The sequence below is a fragment of the Corvus hawaiiensis genome, chromosome 16 (assembly GCF_020740725.1).
Source record: "Corvus hawaiiensis isolate bCorHaw1 chromosome 16, bCorHaw1.pri.cur, whole genome shotgun sequence".
NCBI lineage: Eukaryota > Metazoa > Chordata > Aves > Passeriformes > Corvidae > Corvus > Corvus hawaiiensis.
In genome coordinates, this window is record NC_063228.1 from 16,298,322 (window position 1) to 16,318,875 (window position 20,554).

Below are 20,554 nucleotides of genomic sequence, written 5' to 3' on the forward strand. Positions count from 1 at the left end.
CACAGAAATACTGTCACAGCAATCAGAGTTTGGTTACTCTTACCACCAAGACTTTGAATTCAATTAAAGCATTATGAGTGAAAATGGCTCTGGAGCTTTTGAAAATTTCAGGTTAATGCATTTATCAAAGCCGCCAATACAGAATACCCTGCTGAGGTTTACAAAGAGGCAAACCGTGATATCTACACAACTCATATCTCATCAGAAACAGTTGTGTCTATTAAAACTGATCACTGTATTGAAGGCTCTCAATGCTGGGTTTGCAAGGGCCCATCACTTAACCATAAGCACTTGCTTATGTTGAAAATAGTAAATGGAGCCATGTCTTCACTCCAAAAGTAATGACTGAAGCTGTTATAAAAATCACCCACCAACCACACTCTCCTCTCCCCAGACAAGATCTGTCTGCCTTTCAAAATAAGTATTTAAATGTGAAGTTTCACACTTAGATGAGCTGAATGGTAAAGTTCCAAAATACCTAAAGGGATGGAAGATTCCACCAGTTTGTCACATCAGAACACTATTTTAATTGTGCCAAAACAGATTGGGTTTTCCCTGCTCCCTTCCTCTTCCTTAAATCACAATTTTTAAGTGAAAAAAGCATAAATTGCATACTTCAGAAAGCCTCTCAGGAGGTGAAAACAAAATAATTTTTGAGATAGCCATGCAGTCATAATTTTTAAGATATTCATCCAGCAACAGAACATACTGAGGACTCTTGTTGCTGAAAGCTCTATGGCTACTTACAAAGATTTTTTAAAAAGAGCAGGAGAGACTTCCCTTTTTAGGGCAAAGTCAGTAAGACCTGCAAACAACATGATCATGTGGAAAGGGTACAAGGCAAAAAAGAAAAAAAATAGATTCAGATCTGTTTCACTTTTAAAAAATTAGTGACTATTCAGACCATCAAAATACATCTGCATCACAGAGGCACCTCTTTAAACCTTCCCACGGTCTCAGTGACACAGTCATGCAAAGGTGCTCTGAGATACTGCCAACATTTGGCTTAGTTTGTTCCACAAGGACTTTTAAAGTGTTTCCGTATATTTCCTAACTGATCCTGGAAGGAGCTAACAATATAAATACCACAAGTTTAAATCGACAGAAGAAATTAAATGTCGAAGACTTTATAAATAGAGCACAGGTTTGGGAGGCATAGCATGATGCTGACAGTCAATAAATAATTACAGTGGTTCTATTTATTGTCCCTATTATCTCAGAATTGTTTTAACAGTAAGTGCTGACCTCCTATGCCCATGTTGTAAAATGAAGCACGGTTGTACTTTGCACTTTCATAGTGCTCTTGGTATCCAAGGCACAGCTCCAGCTGATTTCCATGGCAGCTGCAGAGACTGCTCAGCACATCTGACCTTTGCTGACAATGGTGACATCCAAAACAAAGAAACACATGATTCGTTGCTAAAAGTTTGACTGAAGTGGTTTTTTTTTTAATTCTAAGGAAGGGTTTCTTCTAAAATTATTTATTAATACAGAATCCAGCTCTCTAGGTTGGAACTCATGTTTATGAACAGCATAAGTAAGAGTCAGCAAGACAGAAGCCTTGCTCTTTCTGACTCTTGCCTTTCACTCATTTAGGTTAAAGCATACTATTCTGGTAATTTTGGTACTTGGTTTGCATTTCTGAAATCCTTATAATGTGGATTTTAAAAATTACTCCAAAAGGCTGAAAAATATGATGCATTCTTTATCTCAGAATAACACCTCAGCAGAATGACCAGTTCTAGAGGAAAACAGCATGCTCAGTTAGAATCTCTGATTATATTAGAGAAAACCGAATTACTTATCTAGTTAGATTTTTATCAGCAGATTATGATCTCAGCCTGCAGACATCCAGCCCAAGAAAAAGTCTAGCACAGCTACTAGAAATTGAAAATGAGTTGTAACAAAAATAAATGAAGCAACCTAATGTAAGGAGCATTACCAGTTTTATCTACAATCAATTAGAAATTTCTTTTCAGAAACACAACCATTTATCCTCCTTTCCAGAATAAAGTAATGTATGAACATGAAGCATTTAAAAGGACAATCAGGTACATCTTAGAATGCATCCTAAATAATTCACCGAGTAAGTGATTAATAAATAAACCTAAGAACCATAGGAAACAGCATCAACAGAATATTTTTTTTTAAATTCCTTTCATTACAAAACCAAGAAGCAATATCCCTCAGGAGATTTAAAGAACGGATGTAATCATAGACGCAATCAGCTTCACAGCAAGCTAACGTGGCACCATCCTTCAGCTGAGCATAACCCATCCTGCATTATTAAGAGTTTAAGAGCTAATTAAGAATTTAAGTACCATTTTTGAGATGCAACAGACTTAGTGTCCCACAGTGGACAGGAATAACAGCACACTCCCAGTCAGCTCCTAGAGCTCAGATGCCAGCAGGAGATTGTGAAGGCACACAGAGCTGCTGGGAGTCAGCACTGTCCCCATGCACTGAATAAATGTGTGGTCACTAGATTCTTCCCAGGGCTGGAGACTTAGTAACTTACTCACAGAAGCTGGACTAAAGTTTGCACTAAAATTTTTGTTTATCTGAAGGGGTCTTTCTCAGGGGGAGTTTTAGACTACTACGAAAATATCTTGAGCCATTTTGCTTAATCATTAAAAAGCTTCAATTCCCACTTAACTGGTTTTTTTTTCCCCTCTATGCAGACAGAAAAGGGTAAGAAACGCTCACATATTAAGCAACTAACATAATGTAATTTTCCAGTGAGATCATCCTTCCTCATTATCCCAAAACACTGCAAATTACTCTCCAGAATGATTAACCTACTCCTGCAAACAGTCCTGGGGCTATCCTGGAACATAACACCAACAGTTCTGGGAGTATCATGAATCAAAACAACAAAATTGCTGCTTGTAAATAAGAAAATCAAATTAACGTCTCTAATCTGGATGGATACAGCTGGTTTAGGAAGTGAGAAAAACAAGGAATCTGACTTGGTCTCATCCTTAGAGTTTGGGGTTTGACTCTTGATTGCTCACTGTTTCAAACAAAGCAGAATTCATTAAGCCAGTAGCCCTGGCTGTACAAGAGTCCCATCTGGATGCCCTGTCCATGAAATAAGTGCTTCTCAGAGAAAATGGGGCCCACAATGGGCTTCCAGAAGGAAAAAGGCAAAACCCAGCACTGTATACTGCTGAACAGCAGATACTTAGAGCAGAGTTTTTGGAGCCATTCAGCTCCAACCCTTTCCAGCTCTCAATAGCCAAGTTGCATCTTAAGGGAGGTGAATGAAGGTACTGATGGAGGGCTTGTCCTCCCTCTTTCACCTGTCAGATGGACACAAAGGAATAAACACTTTCTGCAGTGCCTAGGTCTATTCTGCTGGAAGTATTGACCCCCAGCTATAGGGAACACCCACCTCTGGCCACAGGGAGGGAACTCCATCAGAGTTAAATTTCAAGAGACAAATGACATTAATGAGTTCAAAACAAAAAAAGTAGGATATCCAAAATACAAAATACCTATGTCATGATGGTCTTAGGCAACAGATTCTAGGAGTGAGAGGTTAACAAAAATGCCACCAGTAACTGTGCAGACACTAAACCCACTATGACCATCTTGTTTTACAAATTGTCATTAACAAACAAAATGCAAAAGTTGATGAAGTCTGCAGTGGCCACAGAAAGTGACGCTGGAATCATGGCTACTATAAATGCAGCTGAAATGGTTGAACAGATGATCCTAAATTTATACTAATTATCAAATCCATAGAAAACTCATCAGAATAGACTAAAGCTGGCTACTGAGGCATTTTTGCTGTACATATGATTTAAAATAGAGTAAAAGAGCACAAAGGTAAATACTAAATTTCACAGATTTTACAAAAACTATATTGCATCCAGTTTTATAAGAGATTAGAAGTATTTATTCCTGGATTGAGCAGTCATTCACGCAGGAGAAGAGCTTTGTGTCTTGGCCTTCCTCAACAAGATTTCCCTCTTCAATGGCTTTGGGTTGAGCTCTGAAGAAATACTTTGACATTGCACACTCAATTCCCTTTCTTGATCCATACTGTCTATTGGTTGTCATCACTAAAAAGAGGTCAGAGCTGCTGGTGCAGAAGCTCAGCTTAGGGTTGTGTATGTACAAAATAAAATTACAATGTGCTGAGCTGACAGCATGCAAAGTCACAACAGCTGTGAGTAAGGAAGCACAGTCACCTTGCACTTTCAGGCTGAACACAATTAACAAGCTCTACTGCAAGAAGAAAGGATTTCATGCATTATTGTAAGAGTTATACATTACTGATGGACTGCCCAGGGTAGGAGTGGAGTCCCCATCCCTGGAGGGATCTAACAGATGTGTGGATGTGGCACCTGGGGACATGGTTAGTGGGGGCCTTGGCAGTGCTGAGGGAACAGTTGGACTTGATGATCTTATGGCTCATTTTCAGCCTAAACAATTCTAGGATTCTAAGTTTGCTTTTTTCCCCAAGAGAAATCATTAACATTCTGGAACAAAACCGAAAGATGACAGATCATACATTAAACCTGTTAGAATAAGCCAACATCTCTCATATGCGAGATGGAAAGGTACTCAGGTTGTAATACCTTATTCCATAAAAATAATTGTCTCTCCATTTAATGACATCATACCAGCTACTTCCTTCTTATTCTACCAATCATCAGCCTGCTGCAGCTCCATGGACCATGTGCAACTTTCTTTTTGGTTAAAAGGAGCAGCTATGCAAAATACCCATTGCATTTCCACAGGTCTCCGAGGGATCTAGTGTATTAGGCCAAGAAACACCCTGAAGTGTGGAGTTCTTACAAACAGCAGCAAAGATCATCAGTGTTACCCTTCAGTGCTGCTGCACTTCCAGCTGCAGGAGAGGACAGTGATCAAAGAACCATTTTGTAAAGATTAAATTGTTACAAATTTGCATGAAGTTCAACTGAGTCACAGGCAGAAACTCACTATTTTTAGTATGCATGATATAACATCATCCATGGCAAAGCTAAAATCTGTAATACAGATAAGTGTTTAAAAAAGTCACAAACAGAAGCAAAAGCAAAAATTTGGTCTTAATTTCTGTGTCACAGGCCAGTATGTATTTCTGGCATAAACTTCAGACTTTTAAAGGTTATTTATATACAGAGGCTGCTTTTTTTTTTTTTTTTTTGAGCTCATACATACTATATACAGACAAGGCAACAGAATCTATTATGGCAACAATTTTTTAATTTGACGCTACAGATAGTTCTATCACCAAATGAAAGTACTAATAATGGCTGCAAGTCTGCTCTTACTTTGGGCATTTCTCCTTCGAAAGTCATTACTATCTCTTCAGCAAGCACTGGTGCTCAAAGTATTAGAGAAGTCCATCTGAGTCCATCTGAATGTTCAAAGTTTTCCTGGTGTTTATGAAGTTCAGACATCTGACTGTGATTCCATTATCAGCCAATGTGCTTCATGACCTGTGAGTATTCAACATGGCAAGAAATGGAAAAGCTGCCAATGCTAAAAGGGCAACTTTGGAAGTTAAACACAAAATCTTTGAACAAATTATTTTTTTGAGTAAAATAACTTTCTTCTCTGGTCAGAAATTAACTCACTAGGAGAAGCCAAAAATACTTAGTATGTTACCTTCTTAACATTTTATTCAGTGGAAAAAGTTTAATGGACTATGGTTCTTAACTAACTCTTCAGATACAATACTATATTTTATTAAATTTTAATTAAATGAGTTGCTTAGAACAACTGAAAGCTGAAGATGGCCTGTGGGGAAAATAAAGGGTAAACATTTTTATGACTCACAAACGTAGGTCAGACTTCAGGATTAACACAATTAAATTTACCCTTGTTTATATCACGTTTTGTTTTCTGCACTTCCTAGCAGTCTCCTTGGAAGATCAGGAACCAAATTCTAGTGGTCAGTGCATCCACCAAACTTAAAGCCAGTTAAAACACTTCTAAAAATCTGCTGAATATTCATGTCCAGAGTCTGTCTTTCTCTAGTATATGCCAACTTAAACATGGTGCTACTTCTATTTCAGAATAGCAATGACACATAGCAAGTGATGTGGGACTGGCACAATGGTATTTGTAACTACCACCTTTTGCTAGAGAGAAAGGAAAAGGATAAAAACAGGACATCCATCAGGCTAACAGGAGAAGTCGGAAAAAAAGCCTGACTAAAAGTACCCAACTTTGTAATTAATATATTCAATTCAGTTGCCAGCTGGGAGACACATTTTAATCAGGTTTCTAGCCAAGACTACAGATGTCCATGTCTATAATCACTGTTGCATTTGTTCTTTAATAGAGAATCATAGATTATCTCAGGTTGGAAGGGACCTACAAGGATCACTGTGCTCAGCTCCCTGCTCCTCACAGGACTACCTAAAACTAAAACATATCGCTAAGAGCAAACAAACCACAAACCACAGCTCTGGCAGTCTTGGTGCCACGACCACTGCCCTGGGGAGCCTATTCCAGTGCCCAACCACCTTCTGGGAGAAGAACCTTTTCCTAATAACCAACATAACTCTCCCCTGACACAGCTCCAGCCATTCCCTCAGGTCCTGGCAACAGACAGCAGAGATCAGCACCTCCCCCTGAGGAAGGTGCAGAATCTGACAGGGTCACCCCTCAGCCTTCTCTTCTCCAAGCTGAACTGGCCAAGTGATCTCAGCCACTCCTTGCGTGTCTTACCCTCAAGGCCTTTCACCATCCTGGTCACCCTGCCTTGGGCATACTCCCATTACTCAATGTCCTTTTCATTTTGAGTTTGTCATCCTCCCTGTCATGGTGTTCCAGTATGGACCCTGGCCTGTACACTTTCCTTTTCAGTTCAAGATCCCTGCTCAGCCAGGCCCTCCTTCTCCCCTGCCTGCATGATTCCGCGTGCTTTGGAATTGCTGGCTCCTGCACTATTAAGAGGTCACCCCTTTGCCCACAAGTCTCTCTTTACAAATTGCACATCTCAGAGGGCACCTTTTCTAGTTGGCCCTTCAGTCCCTGCACCAGAAGTTACCTTCAACATGCTTCAGAAATTTCCTGGATCTGTTTGTGTCTGTTGTACGATATTCCCAGTTGATGTCTGGAAACTTAAAATCACCCTTAAGGCCCAGGGGAGCTGATCTAGAGATATCCCTTAATTCCTTGTAGTAGAATTCATCAGTATCATTGTTCTGGCCGGGTGGTCAACAGTAGACCCCACAACATACTCCAACAACTTCATTGTTAAATATTATTAGAATTAATATATATATGTATATTCACACACACACACAATTTTTACAAAGGTAACTTTTTACCTGTACATGCAGATTATGCCCTAACACCTCATTAGAACTGCCAAGCCTTGACATCTTCATTACAACCATTTCCCAACAGACGGAAATCTAAGGGTCTTTGCAGTGTATCGGAAAGATTAATAAAGGGTAAAAGAAGAAAAATTCAAGAATCCTCTAAACAAAGCTTCTGTAAACCAGTAAGACCTTAGCACTAACATCCATGGGATGTTTTTTAGGACAATACAGATGGACTAGGGGAAAAAGAAATTCAGGGTGTTATCAGTTTGTCTTAGGGATGGTTATTATTTTAGGGCATTGAAAAACTATTCATGGTTCCATTTCAGTCTGTGACACACAAATACAAAGCAAGCATCAATCCTGCCCCAAACAATTCTATGGAGTATAGGCAGAATCTTCAGTGAAGAGAATTCCAGCATCTCCAGTGGGCCATTCTGGGAAATTAGCTGCTTGTTTCATGCACTGAAGCAATACTGAGAGGATGCTGTGCAACTAAAGGAAAGAATCAATACACATCCTGATGAAAATCCTTTCTTAATCAGACCCCAGGGAAGGCAGTTAGAGCAAGGGACTGCTGGGAGAAGGAACTGCTGTCTGAGAATTGTTTTCTGTGGACTGACAAACTTTATATTCCTTCTCAGTCAGGATTTTCTTTTTCCCAATTTTATACTGTTGTAACTTTATGCTGCTTCTGTTTCCCTAGTGCAGTTCGACATGATGCGCGCCTGCAACCTCATTGCCACGGTGGCTCTGACTGCCGGCCAGCTCCTCTTCGTCCTGGGGCTGATGGAGCTCCCCATCATCTCCCAGGATACCCAGTGGTGGGAGGAGGCCATAGCTGCTGTGTTCCAGCTTGCCAGTAAGTGCATTCCTTTCTACCGATGGAAAAGTACTCAGTCTCTACTAAATCCAGGTGGAAAAGTGTTTCTTACTTTATAAATCTTTCAAGTACAAAGAATAGCAAAAAGGCTTATATCTAAAAGCAAGTTCATTGTCTCTGACAAGCTCTCCCCATGAGATTCTGCAGCACGTGAATAGAAGCTTTTTTATCTGGCATATGTCATAATGAGGCTTCTGCCAACCAAAAAAACCCCAAGCCTTTATTATTTCCTATGAAACCAGGAAGGCAAACATAAGAGAAACAAACTGGATATGTCGTAATCCCACAATTTAGCAGGGCAAAATATACTAAAGGAACTGTGAGAAAGCAGAGCAGAACGGCTGAGCAAATTTTTGAAGTCTTGTTGAAACATGTTTATTTGATTTTAGCTTACTGAATTTTACTCAATGACCACCAGCTGGATTTTGACAAACAGATAGATCTGCAGTCCAGCAAAGAAAGCCACAGTCAATTCATACCACTGACTGCCATAAATAAAATTCCCTCAGCAATTCTCATGGACTGTATACAGAACTGCATGAGGAAAAGAGGAAGTGGGTTTATCACAATTCCATTTTGACAGCAGTGTCAACAAAGTGTAAACATTCTGCAATAATACCTTTCATTACTACATAAAGTAAGTAACTTCAGTATTCATTACAGTAAGAGTCCAATCCTACACAATATTCATGCAGGAAACTGTCATTAATGGAGTAACATTCAAGCTGTTTACAAGATCAGATTAAGAATACAACATTTATATATATCTATCAATATATTATTAATGCAAAGAACAAGTTATAGTAAAGCAACACCATTTAATTTAAAGTTTTGATTTCAACTTTAACAACTCAGAATATTAAGAATGGCATAAAACTACTGAGACTTTATGTTTACACCACTGCAAAATCAGAATCTGGCCTAGATCATTTAAATACAGTCTCCTAGCAATAAAATGGTTAGGTTTTTTAAGTCCATTAAGGATGAGGAACCTGAAATCCAGATGAGAGGAGGAGACTGCAGAGGTTCTGTAACCCTCAGAGCACCTGATCCATATTCCAGGTACAGCAAGAGCCTCAAGCACCAGTCAGTGCTTCCAAAAGGCGGATATACAGCCTTGCCATAAAAGCCCTCCCTACAGCCCCTTCATGTGTGTGTAACTGTGGATACCTTCTGGATAGTTCTCCCTGACTGTCGGCATGATGCCTGCTGTACTCTCCCATCCTCTCCAAACTTGACCTGTCTGTTTTTCCAGAGCGGAAATGCATTCTGGCCCTGTTTGGATGTGTTCTTTCATTGACAAACAGCACAGGGGACAGACGTGGGCCTTTCTTCTACCATGGCTGCTAATTTTAGACTGGGCTTTTTTTTTTTTTTTTTTTTTTCCTGTGCTGGAGTCTGTTTTAAACACAGTCGGAGAGAGACTGAAGGGCGCCAGGATATCCCGACGCAGGAGGAGGAAATGCCTGCTATTACCTGTTATGCAAGCTGAACCTTGAAATCCCCAGTGCTGGGAGGAGACAGGGGAGAAAAGCCACAGTCAGAACCATTAAGAAAATACTAATAAGAATGGCTGAAGAAGCTTTTGGATCAAGGAGCTCATCTGCCTGCCTATGTTCAAAAGGAGTGAAGGGATGGATCTGGCAGCCTGTTATGATTTGAAGACATCGTATCATCACAGGCTGCCAGATACCATATTGTGCTGTGTGAATCTGCAGAAATAACACAGTCACTATCCCTGCCCCATTCCCCATCCCCCTTTGCAGTTATGCCACACTCTCCTTTACCATCATCAGATGGTTTTCTGCCCTGAGGTCATGATATTCATTTTACATCTCATTATCTTAATGTCACTTTACGTTTATACAAATTCCTTCCTGATATCCAGAACAATCACCTGAAGTTTTCTAGAATGCATACTTTTGAAAAAGGTGGGAAGAAGTCATTATATCTGCATTAACCCAATATAAAATAGACTTTTTGGAGACCTCCTTAGTTTTCCAGAAGAGTGGTACATCAACTGCTGATTCCCTGGGCAATCAGGGGTCTGCACTCACTAAACTCCCTGGACTGGGCCCAGGCGACAGCATTTTAGACATTACGGATGAAGTGTCTTTGGTATCAGACAAAAACCATGCACAGACAGTGAGCAAGCCCAGCATTTCCATGCTCTGATGAAGGGCTGCTGCTGCATCTGGAGACCAAGAGTTCTATACTGAAGGGGAAGACAGTGGCCACCCCAGGTGCTGTGAGCCACAGGTGATATTCAGTCTCTGAGTCTCCACTCTGAGACAGTAACCTCTCAGGCATTCTCAAAGAAAAGGAGCAATATTGAGCAAAAACATCAGAACAGTGAATATGACACTTGTATTTAAAAGCACTTGTCCCATGCAAACAATCCAAGAGAAACCCCTTCCAGACTCTCTCCTGCTTCATTTGAAGAGTGAAAGACAAGGTACTTTAGGTCAGACAGATCATTTGTGTGAGAAGAGCATTTAAGAATGAACAAACTTAGATCTTATTAAACATTTCTGAAGTACTGGCTGGGTAATTTCTGTTTGTTACACTTTCAAATGAAAGAACACCAGCATCTACCTCCTGTTTTTTCCTTTTCAAAATCCAAATGATCTGAAGAATTGTTGTGCAATTCCTCATCTTTACATTCTGAAATCCTTAATTTCAGAAATTATCTTGAATCATATTCCCTCTAATTCCAACTTCTGCTTGATCTCTTTCATCCTGGAATACGCCAACAAGTGCTGAAGAGAACTGCAGTGGTCACTGATAGAATGAAATCTCATATTGTGGGGGAAGGATCAACCTACAATTTTCTTGTTTTTACTCAACTGAAACTGTGTAGATTTCATAACAGTTTCCCATGGTCTGAACAAAAGTCCTTGTTAGCTTAGAAAACTAAGTGTGCTAAGTATTACCTGCAAAGTCTATCACAAGCTCAAATCAATGATCTTAGATCCACTGGAGCTTGCGGTGGCTCCAGGCTCCACCACTTCCTCACTCCTGCCACCTGCACAAGCATTTGACAGCCATTCAAAAAGGATGGACCTCTGACAGAAAATAAAGCCCCAGGAAGCAAAGAGGAAAGAAAGAAGAGAGGAAACAGCAATGCTGTTTGGGACAGCAGTGGGATTCACACAGCTACAAAGCTCCACAGCCTCACACCTCCCTGTTAACAGGAAAGTGAGCTGTTTGCTTTGGAAAAGGCTCCTGGTGAAAATGGAACCAGCGTTGTACATGGAATTTTGTGTCAATGCTCAGAAATTTCCCTCTAGAGGGTTTTGGGGTTTCTGTTTTTTTCCAAGGACCTGTTACAAACTCCACATGCTGAATAGGATGGATAACAGCTGACAGAAGAGCTGTTGGAAAGGGAAATCCATACTAATAGGACAGGGAAGAAAGAGCACTTCAGTGGATATTGAACTACTACAAACAGTCATCTGCCAGACAGGATCAGGCCTTGAGGGTCTCCAGCCAAGTCTTGATCTTGTCCACTGATGATTATCACAAACTTCAGAGAAAAATATCAGAAACTTAACGGGGAAAATCTGGGATAGAATATCCCTTACATTAGATCTCATCCTGATTTCTGAATGTCCAAGACTTTGCTTCAATGTATTCGGCAAATGATCAACAAAGCTGTTAAGGGAGTCTACATGGTTCAAACAGGAGGGGGAGATGTTGCAGTGAAAGCTCCTCTGGAGTCAGGCCCAGAGGGAAGCCAAAGCACAGGGGTTGAATTAAAACCTTTGGACAAGCTGAGATACGTGAAGTCACACCAAAGTGAAATAGAAATATAGATTTTTAAACTTTTAGTAGAAATATATGCTAAGTGCCTTAAACATTAAAAAACTGTAGCAGAGACTTTAAACACAGTTCTTGCTGCAGCAGTGTTACCTTTTCACAGTGTTACCTGAATCATAATGACTAATATTTTGCAAGTCCACTTTCAGCATTAAATAACTTTAATACATAATATCCTGAAGATTAAAAAGTTTCATGTTCCTACTCAGCTTGTCATTTAAAGCCAAATAGTCTCACATTTCTTGAATTTCAAGCATTGCATTCCAGCTTTGCCCAACATGTTTTTCTGATGACAGTGTTTCACTCCTGACCCCTAATGCATCACAGGAAAGCTGAGCTCATGCATACTTTAATTTCTGTGCTCTTAAAACTAAATCAGACAATTTTTGAATCATCTTCTCCAACCACTTTAGATCAGTTGATATCCAGAAAACCTCACTGTAGAAAAGAACAGCACAGCAGCCATTGGAAAACACGGCTGAAGATATTCCTGAGAGCAATGTGATCCTGAGTTCTGTATTACTTCTTTCCACCTTTTTGCTTCATAACACTCTCAAGCCAGGTGTGTTCTAAGATGAAGTCTATGGAACCGTAAACCTAAAACTTCCTGAAAAGGTAGCAAGTAAATAAGGTGCTCTAAGTAACCTAAAAATCACAGCAGAAATAGAGAATCTGATTGCTTGATTTGTACTAAATGTTTTCATTATTTGTCAGTTTTATTTCACCCTCAGTGCCAAACTTTCCTGTTCTTTATGTGAACCACAAATGTCACAGTAAAGTGATTTTGTTTTCACATTTTTGCAAAAGGAAACACATTTGCAAAGATCCTAAAATCTGGATGTCTATCTCATTTATTTTGTTGGAAATGGTTCCCACAAGCAGCAGAACCAGCAAACTAGGAAGGACAGTAGCTCACAAGAAGTGTGGTGAACTCCTCATCTAATATAGCTGCAGCAGGGAGAAGATCTGCCTGTATTCTTTTAGGCTAAACACTGATAAGAGCAGCAGGCAGGTTGTAGCATCTCAATGTCAAGGGCACATATTCTGATTAGAAATGTGGTAAAAAATCTATTAACAGATAAATAAAATTTGGATATACAAGCATAAGGAGCATGTAATGCAGAGAAAAGTGTGTGAGACAGAAAGTATCTCAACTCAAATATTCACTTAATTGCTTATGAACATGCACATTAAATATACATGGAGGTGTTTCCTAAAACTCTTTCAAACCCAGTTGCCTTGCTAGATCCAATTATGCAGCTCTTACCCTCTGACGTATCCAGAGATGAACAGAGCACTTAACAACAAAAGCAGAAGATGACACTGAAATGTCCAGGAAGATCACCTGTCAATGACTGCTTCTCTCTGCACAGGGTATTCTTGCTCAGGCTGACCCCACGTGGAGTACTGCAGCCAGGTTTGGGATCCTCAGCATGAGACAGACATGGACCTATGGGAGTGGATCCAGAGGAGGCCATGGAGATGCTCCAAGGGTTGGAGCATCTCTGTAGCAGAGACAGGCTGGGACAGCTGGGGGTGTTCAGCCTGGAGAAGAGAAGGTTCTGAGGAAAACTTACTGTGGCTTTTCAGTACAAAAAGGGTGCTTGGTGCTTAACAAAAGACAGAGAGTGACTTTTTACATGGGCAGACAGCGATAGGACAAGGGGAATGGATTTAAGCTGGAAAAGGGAAGATTTAGATTAAATGCCAGGAAGAAAGTCTTTCCTGTGAGGGTGGGGAGGCCCTGGCACACAGAGCAGCTGTGGCTGCCCCCGGATCCCTGGAAGTGTCCAAGGCCAGGTTGGATGGGGCTTGGAGCAGCCTGGGACAGTGGAAGGTGTCCCTGCCCATGGCAGGGGTTGGAATGAGATGGTTTTAAAAGATTCTTTTCAACCCAAAACATTCCACGGTTCTGATTGCAGACAGGAGCCCACAGCTATGCCTGATATGAGGCCTACTACAACTAAAGCAGAGCTTTAACTGGCTCCAGCTGCCTCAGAACCCAAGAGGCCAAGCAATGCTCATATTCGACAACAAATGTGAGAGTCTTCATATTTATCCTTATTTAAGCAGCTGCCCAAGAGGAATTCTGCCTAGTTCACTGGGAATACTCTTCAACATTCCATTCATAGGCTGGCATAATTTCTAAGGAAACCTCCAAAAGGTAACCAACAAAAGCAATTTACTGTCAATAGACCTAAACTGGTTAAAGATTTCACACGTAAAGTAGGATTCACTGCCTTACACTAAATCTCCCATCAGGTTAAAGACAGGGACTGACAAACTCAAACAACACAAGTAGAAAGCCCTTATAATTCAGAAAAGTGAGCAACAAAAGGGTCTTATCACCCTTGAGAAGCTGTGCTACTCACATGTTTAATTCTAAGATGTTACATACTACCAAAATGCTTGGAAGGAAATTTTAAATTAGAAGCAAACAAAACAAAAAACCAAAAAAACCCAACCCCAAACAGATTACTGTATTTAGCAATGTACAACTCAAACCTCAAAGGTCACACTCTAATTCCCTGTGCTATTAGAAACCAAAGCATCATCCAGCCTGGTGCTACAATGAAGACCACATGATGATTACAGAGGCTCCATATGTGCCTTGAACTGTAACAATTTCTTTTGTGTCAAACTGATACAAGAAAAGGTGTTTATTAATAAATAATTTGTGTAAGACCTATAGGAATGACTTTATGAATCTATCTCATGCTGATAAATACAGCTGAGCTCCTACAAACAGCCCATTTGGGCGTGTGACTCATCACAGCTAAATCACTCCCTGTGAAACTTGGTGGGGTACACAGAAAAAGAGTGAAATATTTCCCTTCCCTGTTTGCAGTTCTGCACAAGCATGGATGGTGTATTCTCAACACTCTGGCTGTTCTATTTTCCTTCTTCTCCCTTTTCCTGGCAGCAAATTCATCCTCCAGGACAAGCTGTAAAGAGGAGGATTATAAATCCCGATATAGACTTGCTGGTGACCTAGAAAACACAATGCAGATTTCTTCAAGTGCACTATCAGTGCACTAATAAAAAGGAAGAATGAGAATCAAGGGGTGTCTGAAAAAAACCAACAAACTATCACAGAAATAAAAAGTGACTATGAGAGTTCTTTTAAAATGCCAAAATTCTGTAGTTGGCTTGCAGCCAGCCTCAAACAGGAAATCCAGCATACAGATCTGAAATGTAAGTTCAAAAAGTAACATTCTCCCAGCCCACCCCCACTACCACAGTCAATACTGTTCCAACCAAAAGTCTTCTGAGTGACTTGGTTATCTGTTTCCTTCCCCAGCGGAAAAGCCACCCCCCTCCCAGCTTGTTTTGCTGCAGATGGGAAACAACTAGAGATAAACAGCAGTTCTATGGGGAAAAAAAGCACTTCAAGTAATCTCATCATGATTTTTTGTGAAGTTGTGGCCTCTGTGAATTCTTGAGACAATACACAATAAAATTATCTGAAATCGATTGATGTACTTAAATTAATTCAGGGAAATTGAGCCATATATCTCAAAGTCTTGTCATCACTACAAAACAGAAAAGAAATCAGACGAAAATGTTCAATATTTTCATAAATAAATTTAAAGAAATATGTCCTTTCTACAGCCCTTTTCAACCTGTATTGTACACTGTGAGCTCAAGAAGCCTGATGGCAAAGAGAGCAATTTTCTGGTTATTTTTAGTAGAGTTGTTTATGGGAAACAGTCTTGGAAGCCAACTGTCTTCCTCTAGCTATTTTATTGGAACACAAACTGAATTCAGACATCGCTACAAATATCTATCTAAAAAGTGAAAAGTCACCACAGTCAGCTCTGGAGACTATTCTTAAAACAAGGTTAATTTTTATAGAGATACTTCTAACTATTACATGGCACAAATATGTGAACTGCATATTTTTGCCCAGACTAAATGTTCCACCCCAGTTCTTGGCTGGTGTACAAGAAGACTCTTCTAAGGGCAAGGAAAACATATATAGCACATTGGAATACTGCTTCAAGAAGTCCAAGTTTGATTAAGCTGTTACGGACAAAATCTATCCAAGCAAACTGTGGGGTTTTCACACATCATCATCTCACAAAAGCAGCATTCATCAAAATTTAAAACACACCATCCTATGCAAACTCAGCCTTTTTGGATCATTATGATTTTTTCACCCTTTACTCTGGAGTTCCTACATTTACAATTCCCATATCGAGCCATGCTACTATGAAATAAGAATGCTGGAAAATAACGTTCTCAGTGACACTTCTATTCTGGAGTTCTCTGACTCTTGCAGAACTGTAAAACTAATTGTATGAACTCTACAGTAGCATGCTTCCACCTCTGTTGCCTCTGTCATGTGTTTGTTCTTAAATGTCAGTTCCTGTCTAAACTGTAGCAAAGGATCCTAAATAGAACGTACATTTTCACTCAAGAGCTCTGGCAACTGGCTCCTGCAATCTGTCAATTTGGGGAGCTCTCAAACTCAGTTCCTCTACCCCATTCAGCCACTGGCACAGAACTGGGAAAGGAGATAAAGCCTCTTGCATGACTGGCTGATCATCTGAGCAGGGTTCAGGCAAAGGGCTTGTGAAGGAAAATCGACCTTCTAGCAAAAATAGCTTTATTTTGGGACCTGTAAGGAAGCCTTAGTGGCTTTTCCTGGTGGATAATGGCTCCATCAGATAGAACATGGAGGTGTTAAGCCATTTAGGACAGTAATTGGCCATAAGTAATACAAAAGCAAGAAAGACAAAGCTAAGTAATTTCATTAAAAGCCAGGTATTTGGAAAAACTTTTAAATATTGAAAATATTCCTACAGTGGAAATTAAGCTGCAAGACACAACATAGCATCAGGGTTACTCTGTGAAACTGGTATTCCTGAATCCATGTCCCTCTGCCAAGAGAGCCTCAAAAAAAATACTGCAAGATAGTGTGAAGTGGACTGTTGTTAATATCTATAACTGTCCCTTAGAGGTACCTGTGAGTGGTCACTGGTCCAAACAGCTTCTGCTCAAAGTTCTTCCTGCTTAAGGTTTTACGATTTTCTTCACACTTTTAAAAGAAAATTAACACTTTATGGATTCCCTGTGAAAGTGTGTATGAATTGGAAATGAGTTCTGAAAGGACAACTGAAAAGGAAAACTGATTACACAAAGTCTTCTCATGTGCTGGACTAAGTAAGATGGGTCTCTTGATTTGTATCAATACTCTCCCTCCTGCCAATTTTAAACCACAAGGAGATGAAGAGGGTCAACTCAGCTGCAGGAGGTGCAAGCATCTCCTTTCCTCTCAACTTCCTACTTTCATAAGAAAATGGCTATCTACCATCCTTTGAACAGTGGACTGCAAAGCAGTATCAGTGTCTATCATCCTTATAAGACCTACATGAAGATGTAGACATCCAAATTCTTTATAAGCATATCACAGCTAGCATGCTCTGCTCCCAATGCTCTGAAATACAGAATAAACACACGAAGTTGTATCATCCTGGTTCCACAGACGGGGAACCGAGCCATCTGAGAGGAAAGCTTAAAAAACCTGATGTCTCTCACAAAACAGAACCTCACCTCCCCCTCTCTTCTCTACCATGTGCCTCAGGACAAACTGAACTTGAAGACTGACACTGGAAATAAGGGGAAAGTATTTTATTTGCACCAGCAAACCATTATTGTATGGATCAGTGATTTCTGCAACTCAGTGTGCTCCACATGGCCACATTCTCTCCAAATGAAACTTGTTCATTTGTAACTAAGCTGAACCATAAAATAACTACCAGACTTACTGACAAAACCAAGGAGTTACTGTATCCTTACAATTGGGTCAACAACCTAAAATCCATCCAAGGTATATCAGGCTTTTTTCACATCAGAGTGAGGAAAGAGCAGTTAAGAGCTACTCCTCCCATAAGAACCTATTTCCTCCTTATTTGTCCTCTGGCAGAGAAATGCCTCGTTCCAAACCCTCTCTGGACAAGCCAGCTGTGACACAGTGCTACCTCAGGAGAAGGTGCAGCAAGCAACTGAGTTGCAAACCACCTTCTAGGTAAACACAGGAGAGCCAAGGATGCCAGACATTCACTCATTCATTCATTCATTCATTCAGTGTTTATATTATGAGGAAGGGGATTCAGCCTTCATTTTACTGACTCTGAGAATGGTACAAGTGTCACACCTTTAAGTAATGATTGTTTTCCTCCTACTTGTACTTCATTTCCCTTCTCTGTGGTTTTTATCTGTTTGTAACTTGTGTCTTTTCCATCTTCACTGTATTACTAGTACTCTTTTAAGAAAAAAACTTGATACAATGCACACTCAGAATGTGCTCTTTCATGGAAGATCAAGGACCAGGGCCAGGGGTCACACTGTTGCCATGTATCCATGGGGACAGTGTTGGCAGGCACTGCCACTGTGGCTAGCTGAGAAAACACAATGCAGCCCCTGGGACTTGCTCTTGACTTCTCCTTGCCCATGAACTTACAGAGATGGTGTCCAGATATGTTCTGGCATTTCATGGATATTTGTTTATTCCAGTCTTCCTTCATGAAGGGGTCCTTTTGGCAATGACATTCCTTTGTTATGGTGGTGGTTAAGGAAGTGTATAGGAGAACAAAAAGAAAATCTTTTTTTGGTTAGTGAGACCTATTTGCCCCTTTGTGTTTGTTTCAATCTAATTACATCCATGAATTTCTTGTTTTATAAAAAGCTGAAAAGTAGGGTTTTTTGACAATAGGTACAGGAAGAGAGACTAGGCTGGAGCCCCTCTGCTCTGAAGCCAGGCTGGGAGAGCTGGGGATGTTCAGCCTAGAGAAGAGGAGGCTCTGAGAACTTAGAGCCTGAAGGGCCTAAAGGGGCTCCAAGAGAGCTGAAGAGGAACTGTGGACAAGAGCTTGGAGTGACAGGACAAGGGGGAATGGTTTCCCACAGCCAGAGGGCAGGGATAGATGGAATACTGGAAATTGCTCCCTGTGAGGGTGGGGAGGCCCTGGCACAGGGTGCCCAGAGAAGCTGTGGCTGCCCCTGGATCCCTGGCAGTGCCCAAGGCCTTGGACTTGGAGCAACCTGGGACAGTGGAAGGTGTCCCTGCCCATGGCAGGGGCTGGAATGCAACGAGCTTTAAGGTTCCTTCCAACCCGAATGTCTTGGGGTGACTTTATGATGTGTATCCCATATCGCTGCCCTATGCCCAGGAATTAATTTTGTGCCTTTCTATGCCTTTAAACTGAGCCTGAGAGGGGGGAGGAAAAACTGAGCAAAACTTCTTCAAAGCAGTTTGCAGCTTGTTCAAGGTCACACAGAGATAGAGACAGCTCTCTGTGTTCAGCTGTGGCAGGAGAGTGAGAGCAGAGGGAAGCATCCAGCTTGCTTTCTTTCCCACCAGTTTTCAGACAGGTTTTCAGCTCCTTTTCCTCCAGCGAGTTGAACTTTTGTTTTCCTGGGACTTCGGGGGTTTTTTTGCCTTTTCTCTGCTGGACTGTTTCAACATCAGAATGCATTGGGAGGACTTTCCACCGAGGCCTTGGGCCTGGAGGTGGGCCCACCACCCTGTCCCAGCTCCCTTCCTACGGAAGGACTCTGAAATTTTCTCAGGTTTTCTCTCTACAGCGAGAGGTTTCATTATTTAGCATTAGTAATTTTTTCTCTGTGTGTTTGTTAAATAAATAGTTTTTATCTCTTTCACTTTCCTTCGAGGAAAAAGTTTCTTAATTCCCAAACCTGGTGGGGGAGGGGTGGTTTGTAACCTGCCTTCTCTCAGGGGATATACTTCTAAATTTGGCCAAACCAGCACACCGAACCATCCTGGGATTGCATGGTTCTGTGATAATAAAATAAACAGAGGGCAGAAAAGTAATCATGTGGTTATCAATGCATTCTTGAGGGAAAGGGCAGTCTCAGTAATATAAAAAAGGAGGTATAAAAGGATACAGATTGCCCCTTGATCTAACGTGGATCTCCTGCATGACTAGAACAGACACCCCACCTCACTCCTGAAATAACATTACTACTCATCAGTAATGTAACCACCACAGAGAAAGTGACAATTTTTTTTTTTTTTCAGTTTTTTTGCAAATCACGTTGTGACACCTGAATGGAAATGCTGGACAAATGCAGCGTTATTGCTCTAATATTACCTACCTTTTAGGGAACTTAGTACTGCGCTTAAGGTTATGAGGACAATAGAAACGTTGCCTTCAGTAGCTTCTGGAGACATGACATTACTTCTGCCTCATAACATCTTCTTCCAGCAAGAAAAAGTAGGACCACAAAGTTCCATTTATTTCACCTTCCCTTTTTTTTTAAGTTTCTGTACATTGCTTTTTATTCTTTCTCTAAGATATTTGGCTATTCATCATCTTCACAGTTTACATAGCAGCCTGCCTTAATAAACATTTTAAAATTTCAGAATAAGTGTACATACTGTGAATAAAAGAGGTTTTTTAATAATTATTATTATTATCATTAATACAGCTGTTTTCTTTTTTGGCAATGGGAGTAAGAAAGAGGACATCTGTGTACGTGATTCAAATGCATGGGGATAAAAACCCAACATGAAATACAGCTCAGTGGGGGTAAGAAA

General features: G+C 40.6%; 2 protein-coding genes across 5 annotated transcripts in view; one reads left to right on the forward strand and one right to left on the reverse strand.

Annotated features, from left to right (window-relative positions):
• Positions 1-20,554, reverse strand: part of IFT140 (intraflagellar transport 140) — a 106,065-nt gene that overhangs the window by 22,445 nt on the left and 63,066 nt on the right. The gene's annotated exons all lie outside the window — the stretch shown is intronic.
• The window catches only part of TMEM204 (transmembrane protein 204), a 29,087-nt gene that overhangs the window by 6,103 nt on the left and 2,430 nt on the right, over positions 1-20,554 (forward strand). Inside the window, exon 2 of the mRNA XM_048321096.1 lies at positions 7,996-8,151. Within this exon, the coding sequence (XP_048177053.1) occupies positions 7,996-8,151 (156 nt within the window). The remainder of the gene's footprint in view (positions 1-7,995; positions 8,152-20,554) is intronic.